Source organism: Spathaspora passalidarum (genome assembly GCF_000223485.1).
Source record: "Spathaspora passalidarum NRRL Y-27907 unplaced genomic scaffold SPAPAscaffold_3, whole genome shotgun sequence".
Lineage (NCBI taxonomy): Eukaryota > Fungi > Ascomycota > Pichiomycetes > Serinales > Debaryomycetaceae > Spathaspora > Spathaspora passalidarum.
In genome coordinates, this window is record NW_006767427.1 from 1,422,086 (window position 1) to 1,433,248 (window position 11,163).

An 11,163-nucleotide genomic window follows, 5' to 3' on the forward strand; every position below is an offset into this window, starting at 1 on the left:
TACCTAAAATTATTTATCAATTTAATCTTCCGTAAATTCAGCCACTAGTTGAAGTTCCTGGTGGCTTAATGTATCTAAATCATCATCGCTGTGGTCATCTATTAGGTTAATACCCTGGTTTGGTTTGGTCTTTTTCAAAGGAGGTTGCTCATCCAAGTCTGCCGTTTCATTATTTAGGTTATCCAAGAAAGCTTCAATTTTACTCAAATTTTCTTCATGCCACTTCAAGTGTCGGTCAAGATCATATTCTCTTGAAAACATACGTCCACAGTTACCCTTGGGACATTTAATCTTCTTTGAGACAAAATTATTCAGAATAAGACCAATTATTGAAGATCTTCCTTTACTTAAATCTTTACTCAACGAGTTCATAGAACGTTGCGACATAGTTGTGTCCGACCGGGCGTCAACAGCAACATCGTTATCTTCATCGCTATCTTCATCAGAAGAAACTATTTTATAATTTTTGAGATCTTTTGAATTTGCAGAAAGTGGATCACTGCTATTCAATAACTGTTCAAGTCGCATCAATTCACTCCGTTTCAAGAGATTTTCTGGAATATTACCATCATGAAAATCATTATAATGATTAACCAATTCAGCTTTTCGAGGGAATTTACCTATATCACAATATGTACACTGCCAAAGTTTAAGCATTTTCTGTTCGTCATGACTTAGCATGTGCGATCTAAGCCCTTTCCTCCCAACACATCCCTTTCCACATATAGAACATTTCAATTTGGGATGTTCCTGCTTGACATGAAACTGCAATGCTGACCAAGTCTTAAAGTTGGAAAAACAGCCCGCATGATCACATTGATATGCCGGAGAGTCACCATGGTGCTTGAGATTATGTTGAGCGAGTTTGTAGGGCCTCTGGAAAGATTTATTACAATGAGTACACGTTAGGGTTTTTTCATGGACAGATAATATGTGATGACGCAAAGATTGATGTTTGTAAAATGCCTCTGAACACCCTTCATATGTACATGTAAACGATTTTGAGTGGGTGATTTCATGTCTTCTTAAATGTTGTTGAGAATTGACTCCCTTACCACAAACAGAACAGTGGAATGGTTTGTCAGTTGCATGTGATACCATATGAGCATCGAGATGTGATTTTCTCAAAAACGACTTGTCACAATCTTCATGGGAACATTTAAACGGTCGTTCATTGGTATGTGATCTCATATGCTGTTCAAGAAGAGATGGCTTGCTATAAGCTTTGTCGCAGTTTTCAAAAGTGCACAAAAACTTCTTGGGCCGAGACCCTCCAGAAGATGACGTTCGGGACGATAGAGATACCGTATCTAGTTCACTCATTTGCTATGTGGTGGAGGATTCTTGGATAATCATAGTAATATCTTTCAACTAAGATGAGTACGCGAAATGAAAAAGAAAACAGAGACTTTTTTTTCTTGAAAATTTAAAGCCCTCCCCCCAAAAACCCCTTTAATTTAAAAAGTGGCAAAAAAAAATTGCAAGTACCAAATTCTAGCCACATAACAAACCGGGACTGTTATCTAACAGTGGGTTTTTGGTTAATAAATTGAAATAGATACACAAAGACGCTTTTCTACAATGAACTTAAGGTTTTGGGACATAATTGCAAGCTAATCTGACCAAACTAAAAAACATCTGTATTGTATCTGAGGGAAATGCTATATGCGAGTATTTAAACCAGAACATTTAACTGTTCATATGTTTTCAACCATAAATATATTCTAATTAGAACAAAAAAGACCTCTCAAGATAATTGAGCACACATATAATAGAGTTGTTTAATATTCTTGGTCTTTGTTTTCAATGCTTGTTACAAAAATTTGAAAAATTATGAGCTAAAAATTTTCAGTGAATGTGTCAACACAACATCATAAAAGGACTCATTAAATGTCCTAAACTTGTAATACTATATCCCAAATCAATTTCTAGAGAGGGGAACTGATATATAACTATTATAATTGAGTATTTATATCTTGGTCACATGGACAATATATTACTTCACTAGTTAAACCAAGAGAAAAAATAATGCGAAGCTTCGTTCCTCATGGCCCAATGGTCAAGGCGTCTGGCTACGATTTTGTAACCACTTCTGGAACCAGAAGATTCCAGGTTCGACTCCTGGTGGGGAAGCTCTTTTTTTGCACCATGAAATAATTTTTTTTTTGGAAAAATTTCATATAGAACTATCAAAGGACCAATATAGTTCTAGTTTTGATAGTTATCTGGCAATTCTGATGGCACACAGGGATTCTTTTTAAGTCAATATTATGGGTGTTTCTTTTTTCAACATTGATTGCAAAAAAAAAGAATTATTTTGCCCAATTTTATTGCAAATAAATCTCATCGCCTATGAATTACTCAAGAAGTGAATAACAGAGTGTGATAGTGATTGAACCTTCACAAATCACATACGATTTAAAGCTCTGTTTGTTTATACGAAGGACCAAGAAACAAATTAGCGGAGTAGACACAAAATAGGCAGTATGAAGGTTTGATTTCTGCGCGCGCGACCGCTAAATCAAATCCCGGTACTATGAGCCATGATCCATCTGCTTGATTTATAAAAATATAGACCTTTTACATTGTTGTTAACAAAAGATACAGTAACCATATTAGTGTGGTTAGTTGAAGATATCAATAGAACGCATGGCTGACTAAGGCCGAGGTAAGCCATACCACAGAAAAAAAAGGGTCATGTGCGGCATTTAATACTTCTTTGCTGCGGACCCGGATCTCCGTCAATTCCTAGACGAAATTCCACACTCACAAAGGCTTGATGATATATGATCACACTTGTAGACCAATTCCAGTCATACATTTAGCCATGGCATGGCATTCTTGTCTTGTTGTAATATTTTATTTTTCAGTTGGGCAATGGAAGAAAGTGAGCAATTGGGTGAGGAAACAGCGAGCATCAAATCGTTCACTCACACAATTTCACGTTTATAACGCCGCCGCTTTCCCCGAACGGAAAAAAATCAAGAAGCCGATTTTGGCAAATTAACTTATACTCACCCTTTAAATACTTTAACTTTACAAAGTCTAACTTATTATCAATCTTAACCAACAAAAGAAATACATTATGGGTATTAACAATCCTATTCCAAGAAGTTTGAGAAGTGAATCAAAGTATGTGTACTTTTGCAGATCTTACCCCAGTTTGAAATGATTACTGACATATACCCCCTTTTAGAAAAGCGGCAAAGATATTGGCATCATTCGTCAAGCCCAACCAATTAGCCGGACCAGATCAAGTCATTCCACCAAGAATCTTACAGAATGCAAAGGGATTGGCAATCATAACGGTTTTAAAGGCTGGATTTTTGTTTTCCGGTAGGGCTGGATCTGGGGTCATCGTTGCTCGTTTACCAGATGGGTCTTGGTCTCCACCATCAGCAATCGTCACCGCAGGTGCCGGTGTAGGGGGTCAAATTGGTGCTGAATTGACTGATTTCGTTTTTGTCTTGAATACAAAGGCTGCAGTGGATAGTTTTGCCCAAGCAGGGTCTGTTACTTTAGGTACTAATGTGTCTGTGGCAGTGGGACCTTTAGGTAGAAATGCTGAAGCTGCTGGTACTGCATCATTAAAATCAGTGTCTGCAGTATTTGCGTATTCTAAAACCAAGGGTTTGTTTGCAGGTGTCTCGTTGGAAGGGTCAGCAATTGTTGAAAGAAGAGAAGCCAATAGAAAGTTCTATGGTAGCAATTGTAAGGCCAGAAATATCTTGTCCGGCCAAATTGAAGCCCCTCCAGCTTGTGATACGCTTATGAACGTGTTGGCATCAAGAGTTTTCAGTAATAGATTTGATGATGATTATGATTCAGATTATTATGATGATATTCCGGATGAGTTTTCCGACAGCACATCCTCTCCTCGTCGTGGATCTCGTACCACTTCAAGAAGAAGGAGTACATACTCTGATGAAGACGATGATTATTATTCAGATGAAGATGACCGCTACGCTTCCCGAAGTAAGAATTCTACAAGACCAACTTCTCGTGGAACCAATACAGGTACGCGAAAAGCATCCAACTGGGAGGACGATCTATATGATTCAAACTATAGATCAAGAGATAGGGATGTCGATCGGTTAGGCTCTAGAATGGAAAATACCAGAATATCTAATTCTGGACCTTCACGTCCTCCTGCTTCTTCCAAACCAAACTTTGGTGGTGCTCCAAAGACCAATACTAACCAAGCAGTTGCCTTGTATACATTTAAGGGAGAGCAAGCAGGAGATTTACCATTCAAAAAAGGTGATGTAATTGAAATTATCAAAAAGTCACAGACAGCTGATGATTGGTGGACTGGTAGAAACAACGGGGTTACCGGTATTTTCCCTGCCAATTATGTTGAATTGATTTAAAAATTAGTTTTCCATTAATTCTATATGGCTATTTATTTTAGCTATTCTTTTATTTACTTTCTAGATTTTGAATTACTTTAGCTGAATGAAAACCTTTAATTTTTTTCAATACTTCCGAGGTATTCATGAACCTTGAATACTGTAAGTAAATTACATGATACTTTGTATGTTGGCCAATAGGTGCAAATTTCCATGAAACTAGTTTACCAATCAGTCTGAAATAGAAAATCAATTGGTGTTGGGGAACACTGCTGTTAATTCCCCATACGGTAAAGGTAATTCTTGGGAATAAAACCGGCTTGTACTTGATTACTTGTAGATTCATGTCTCTAATTGCTTGTAAGATCACGTTATTCTTAATGGTAATAATAGATCCTGCCCCATCGGAAATAACCATGTAGATTGAATATATTGGCCCAACCAAACTTAACAACTTAAAGTAAAATTGTGGGGTTTTACAATGAACAAGTAACCCCCCACCTTGTAAATGTTGTACATAATCGATATGATCACGGATATCTGAATAAATTGAGCTCAAAACTTCCTGGTTATATTGTAATTTTACAAATATTAAGACGTAGTCAGACCATTGATTCAACAATTTTAATTTCCATCGACATGTCCTAATCTTGTTGAACTTTGGATCCAATAATATATCTTGAAGAGGAATCCTGACTGTAACTGATGCAATACTGAATTCAGCACTACGGAGACTCTGGTTAATTGTTGACGCAGGAGTGATTGATTGTGTGGTGGCGGTTGTCAAAGATTTGTTGCAAAACACATCAACCTTAGTTACTTCTTGTTTTGTCAGGTTTTTATCCTTTAATCCCAAGAATGACCTTATTGATTGACTTTTGATGATGCCCATTTCAATCTTTTTCATATGATAGTGGAACTTGTGTGAGTTTGTCAAAGAAGGTAGTTTTCTATTAGGCTTGTAGGTATAGAATAAAAACCAAAACAAAAAGAAAAGGATATACTATATAGCCGCCGCATAGAAAACAAAAAAAGTTTTGCAACCAGATAAACTAATTTAAATTCTATCAAATACAAACATAAATACACACACCATCAATCAACTTGAAATATTTCGTTTATAAAATGACTAATCACAACCTTACCTTCGGCAAACTTTGGATCGTCTTGTCTTACAATCAGCGCAGCATGTGTTGCTTTCGTTTGTCTTAAAATAATTGGAAATTTATCCCAGCCAACCTTATTCAATTTGTCAATAATAAACTTTTGATCCTCATTCAATGCTAGAGCATGAGAATTGATATCATCATTACTGGCAGTATAGACATCTTCAAGAAATGTATCTCTAGTATCTTGAATTTTCTCCATGATTTCATGTCCCATGTCACTTAAGGTTGATTCGTTATCACCACAATCGTTGTCAGCATCACCTTCATCATCGATACTTTCATACAAAAGGAATAAGTTGTTAGAAGCATCATTAAAGAATTCTCTCACTCGTCTATTTAACTTAATTCTCTGCTGGATTGAAGTTACAAAGAAAGAAATTGTCCATATTGGGGTGAATAAAACAACGTCCAAAAAAACTTTAAACCAACGTATGATAAACCAAAAGCTCCGACCTCCAGTATTCTCCTCGCGCATATCATGATAGTAGAATGGTTTAGCGATATCAATAACAGTTGGGGCATATCCTTTTATGTACGACGCGTGGATTTTCGATGCCAGATGGTTTACCAAGGAATTAACTGGGTCAGTAAAGGAAATCGCCGAAGTGAACCAAGAAGTTCTTCTATCATTGACGACATTAGAATATAGTGATCTATACTTAAATAGTGTCAAACTTTTGTAAAAGATTGATTTCGGATCTGCCATCCATACCAACAAGGGTTTACCGATTTCTCTAATTTGGTCCTTAAGGAACAATTGTCCACCCGTGATAGCCAAGAAAAGTGGTGCATAGCTATTATATAACTTTGCGGACCTACTATTTGGCAAGGGGTTAAGCACTCCAACATGGGGTGAACAAAAGGTTACAAAATTGACAGGAGTAATATCCTCGAAATAATCATTAGCATACAATATCCCAAGAGCGTATCGGGCAATTAATCCACCCAACAGATATCCAATTATTGAAAACTTAACCACGTTATCACCCAGAATCTGGATTGACGTGGTTATTTCCCTAATTTCATCCGAAATCCTTTTGCCGTTAATGTCTATTCCGTCATAAGTTAAATATCCCTGGTGAGAACCGGTTTTATAAACCCAAAGTTCTTCTGTTTCACCGTTTGTGCCAATGTTTTCCTTAAGCTGACGTTCTATGTATGAAAGTTGATGTGGGTTCCCCCAAAGGCTAAACCTAATTAGTATGTAAAACTTACAATTAAGCAATTTTTAACGAAAATAAAAACATACCCGTGAACCAAAATTACTAAATGAAAGTTTGTCATTGATATTTTACTTTTTCCAGATTAGAATTTGCACAAAAACCTTTGATTAAAGCTCTAGGTATATGAATAAGATGGAAATCCTAATATCCTTGAATATTTGTGTGAAAAGAAACATACAGAAATTTACCGAGGGTTTTGAAGTACAATTAGCTGAGGAAGTTACTTTGTTGGGTAACCAACAGAATTCTCATTCAAACCGTAGCGAAAATCTGTACAACTAAACTTTAAATGCATAATACATCGATGGATACGAACCGTAAAATCATATGAAAAAAAAATATCCGTTTATCTCCGCATTTAGAAATCTATTTACATGCAATGTTGTTCTACTCAACATTTTTTAAACACAGCTGCCGATGATGATACCAGTAGCCACGCCTACATTTAATGAATCAACCAAGGTATCATTTTGTCTTAACTTAGGAATACCAACAAGATAATTGGATTTTATCTTGATGTTTGTCCGCACACCAGCACCTTCACTTCCGATAACTAACATCACAGGACCATCATGTAAAAGCAGTCTCAATTCCGATAATTCTATAAACTTGGATTTGAGATTTTCAACAATCTTGCCGTCTTTTCCCTTTAAGTCAGCCATCTGGGCTTCATCCGGTTTACCGCTTGTACTAACAAGAGACCAACCATTGTCACGAACACTTTGTAAGAATTTCAAACTGCTATCGGTTTGATAGATGTTCATTTGGTCCATAGCGCCGGCAGATGCCTTATTGGCAACCGGTCCTAATCTAGCTGTAGTATGGTCAGGAAGAACCACAAAATCCACCCCATAGAAAAATGCAGTTCTCAACACTGAACCCATATTTTGAGGATCAGTAATCTCATCCAAGTATAATGCTAAAGGATGAAGACTTTCTTCTTTGTCATTTGCTCTTGCCACGGGCCTGGTTTCTTCAGTAGGTCTATTAGTAGCATCATCAATTAAACTGAGTTTGTATTGACCATCTTCAGAACCGCCAACAGATTCAATATAGGGTATAACTAAACTATTTGCTTCCAACACCACACCATTATGAACACCATTCTTTGTTAACAAATTCAAATCACCTTTACTTTCTCTTTCAACAATTCTCAAGTTGTATGCATCTTTGGCTAACTTTACTATGGTAGGATCTTGACAGTTGTGAACATATAAAGTGTTCAACCCACGCTTATTAGCAAGAAGGGCCGATTTCACAGAATGAGTTCCATAGATGTATTCATACACGGAATCATATTTAGCCCGAGATACAGAATAACTCAGGTTACCAGTGTATCCCCTCGCTTCTTTTCTTTGGTTCCTTTTTTCTTCAAACATCTCTTGCCTTTTTGCTTCTCTAGCAGCCAACTCCTTGGAAACCCTGGCTTCTCTCATTCTTCTTTGTCTGGAAACTTTTTCATTTAACCTTTCTCTTTCCTCAGGGCTGATATTGCCGTATTTTCTCTGGAAGAACTCATCTTTGGAAATATTCATGTTTTCCCAAGGTCTTCCTACTTTCTTGGTCAATGGTAGGTTTTTTTCAAATGATCTAACATCGTTTGGATTCAGAAAGTGAGGTTTGAATACTGGTTTTATATCACTTGAATGTTTCCTAAATACGGACGAGGCTATAGTGAACGACCTCTTTTGACATCCAACATTCAAATTCATTCTTAAAGTGTGCAGACTTTCTGGTTGATTCTTGCTGCAAGAACTGTGTTTGAATTAATTTTTTCTGTACTTCGATGAGAGGCCTTAACTATGGCGGGGAGGAGGGAATGGAGAATTATACGAGACAACACAACTACAACTACAAAAGCCATTTGTCTTGACATTAATTAATACGAAATAAAGTCTATAAATTTAACAACAACACGCTGTCTATGATAAAACACCCTTGGTACTTGGAACATCGTTGCTTCCAGTCTTTGAGATTGCTTCCTTAATGGCAATAGCTAAAGCCTTAAAGGCACTTTCTGATCTGTGGTGGTCGTTTGTACCTCTCAAACAATCAACGTGCATGGTGATGGCAGCTGATTGAGCAAAACTTTCCAAAACATGTGGGATCATTTCAGTCGACAAATCTCCGATCTTTTCTCTCTTTAATCCCAAGTCTATCACGGCATATGGTCTGTTGGATAAATCAACAACAGCTCTGCTCAAGGCTTCATCCAACGGAGCAAACCCACTCCCAAATCTCTTGACACCTTTGATTGGACCAAGCGCCTTGTTGAATGCCATACCTAAGGCTATACCCACATCTTCTGCAGTGTGATGGTCGTCAATGTGTAAATCACCTATACATTCAACGATCAAAGACCAGCCAGAGTGCTTGGCCAATGCGTGTAACATGTGGTCTAAGAATCCAATACCTGTTTGCACGTTGATAACTTGAGATCCAGAAACTTGTTTGGCATGCTCGTCGTCTTCTAATTTCTTATCAAAAATTGATTCTTCAAGAGCGATATGACCACCATCAAGACTGACGGCAATTTGAATCTTTGTTTCGTTCGTTATTCTCTTAATAGTGTATGATCTGGCAGACATGGTTGTTGGTGCTGTTGACTAAAAGTGAAGGAAGATTAACCCTGGTTTGAAATCGAATAAATTTGACTGGCCCAGAGTCGGGGCGAAATTAGAAAAATTTCTGGCCTGAGTCACAGCGCGCTATCGCCCTAATTTTTACCGAGAGAATTAAAAAGAAATTCCACTAGAAAATCGCAGCACATGGTAGCAGCCAAACAAGAAAAGTGAAACAATCAGAAAATCGAACCAAAAACAAAACTGTTGCCACAAACAAAGGGGAGGGAGACTAGTAAAAAGTTCAAAACCATAGCAATTAAGTTTTACTCGTATAGCGTCATTCCATCATCATTCATGCATAAATGTATACGTATATGGAATATCTTCAGAAATGCTTTTACAAATCCACCAATTGGAACGAAGATAACATCTTCTCCAATATAACAGCCACTTCTCAGGCTCTACTTGAGTTCCCCTTGCCCAATGGTATAAAAGTCGACACATCTTCAAAATCAACCGAATATCTGGCATCGTCGTTCACATTATCCAACTTTCACACCATAAATGGGTCCCTTGCATATTTATACTCGTCAATTCCATTGTCCAATACCATGGGCACCAAAGAAATCTCCCTTCAAGACGCAATCGCCGGCTTCAGAATCATCGAGCCGTCAGTCAGGAATTCTATCATTAAAAGCAAGACAGCCGCCGCCACAGCTAAAAGTTCCTTGCTCTATGGAAGAATGTATTTCCCTGGTTCCGCATTAGAAGCTATGATTATAAAACGAATAACTCCGTATACTCAACTTCTCATAAAGACTATAAGTAGTCCACATCTAGACAAGAATGGAACTATGATTATTTACTTGCAGAATAACACTCCAAAATACCTGAGAGAGTTCATATATTCGACCAACGAGTCCTTGCTTGGATTTAGATGTTTATATAATTTTGGGGCATCCCAGAACTTAAGTCAGGCTCTCATACCCAAGTTTGACAACTCAGTGGTCTCAGTAGGCACCGAGATATGGTATGCTGCAAGAACCATGAGTCCAGGCATGTCTACTGCATTTAGATATTCCACCAGATCCACATCAACAGGGAAACCTTTAACCATGACCTTGGCCATAAATCCAATAATTGGTCATATATCCTCAACATATACCGTGAAAACATCAGTGGCATCAACATTCTGTTCCAAATATGACTTTAATTTATATTCATATGCCAGCAACCTTTCATTAGGATTTGAATTGTACAGCTATGGCAAGTCAAACAACTTCCCTACATTCAAGAATCACGAGGTCAATATGTCCTCACAAGAAAATAGTTACTTACGAAAACATGCAAGAAATCAGCGACCTAAAGAAGTACCACTAGGCTACAAACACCATAATGGTGTCATTATTAATCCAATAGAGAATCAAGACAATGTGTTTCATATCAATCCCACATTACTACCAAACAGTCCTAATTCCAGTGAAAAATTCAGAAATAAAACACAGATACAACACAAGAATGAAACTGTAACAGCTGCATTCCAGAATCTTGTCAATGAAAGTGATTTTTCAAGTGTATTAAAGTTTTCCACAAGTTTAAATGACAGAATGGTTAAATTACTTTGGGAAGGTAGAGTTAAAGATTTCCTTGTAAGTACAGGTGTAAAGGTTGCATTAAATCCAACCACAAACATTCCTGAGTTCAACAAACTAGGAATATCCTTCTCATATGCATGTTAAGAGTACTTCTGTAGATTTATAGAAATTGTTAGATCTGTATTACTTATTGAATTATTTGTCCGGGTAAGCAGTTTTTGCGATTTTACCAACGAGAAAAAAAAATATGAAAATTTTGAACC

General features: G+C 37.1%; 6 protein-coding genes across 6 annotated transcripts; 2 read left to right on the forward strand and 4 right to left on the reverse strand. All coding sequences in view use genetic code 12, as the record gives it.

Annotated features, from left to right (window-relative positions):
• Positions 1–21: 21 nt before the first annotated feature.
• Positions 22–1,323, reverse strand: PZF1 (Pzf1p; the record flags this gene model as incomplete). Its single annotated transcript, XM_007374791.1, has 1 exon — positions 22–1,323. One exon carries the CDS (start codon positions 1,321–1,323, stop codon positions 22–24), a length of 1,302 nt encoding a protein of 433 aa, XP_007374853.1.
• Positions 1,324–3,085: 1,762 nt separating this feature from the next.
• On the forward strand, positions 3,086–4,370 carry SPAPADRAFT_50230 (uncharacterized protein; the record flags this gene model as incomplete). The annotated part of the gene is made up of 2 exons (XM_007374792.1): positions 3,086–3,132; positions 3,197–4,370. The coding sequence occupies 2 exons, from the start codon at positions 3,086–3,088 to the stop codon at positions 4,368–4,370; spliced, it is 1,221 nt and encodes a 406-aa protein (XP_007374854.1).
• A 1,074-nt stretch (positions 4,371–5,444) lies between these two features.
• On the reverse strand, positions 5,445–6,802 carry SPAPADRAFT_135780 (uncharacterized protein; the record flags this gene model as incomplete). The annotated part of the gene is made up of 2 exons (XM_007374793.1): positions 5,445–6,705; positions 6,768–6,802. The coding sequence occupies 2 exons, from the start codon at positions 6,800–6,802 to the stop codon at positions 5,445–5,447; spliced, it is 1,296 nt and encodes a 431-aa protein (XP_007374855.1).
• A 340-nt stretch (positions 6,803–7,142) lies between these two features.
• SPAPADRAFT_137264 (uncharacterized protein) lies at positions 7,143–8,453 on the reverse strand (the record flags this gene model as incomplete). The annotated part of the gene is made up of 1 exon (XM_007374794.1): positions 7,143–8,453. One exon carries the CDS (start codon positions 8,451–8,453, stop codon positions 7,143–7,145), a length of 1,311 nt encoding a protein of 436 aa, XP_007374856.1.
• Positions 8,454–8,607: 154 nt separating this feature from the next.
• On the reverse strand, positions 8,608–9,345 carry HIS3 (imidazoleglycerol-phosphate dehydratase; the record flags this gene model as incomplete). Its single annotated transcript, XM_007374795.1, has 1 exon — positions 8,608–9,345. One exon carries the CDS (start codon positions 9,327–9,329, stop codon positions 8,664–8,666), a length of 666 nt encoding a protein of 221 aa, XP_007374857.1.
• A 247-nt stretch (positions 9,346–9,592) lies between these two features.
• On the forward strand, positions 9,593–11,103 carry MDM10 (Mdm10p; the record flags this gene model as incomplete). Its single annotated transcript, XM_007374796.1, has 1 exon — positions 9,593–11,103. One exon carries the CDS (start codon positions 9,668–9,670, stop codon positions 11,042–11,044), a length of 1,377 nt encoding a protein of 458 aa, XP_007374858.1.
• Between the last annotated feature and the right edge of the window lie 60 nt (positions 11,104–11,163).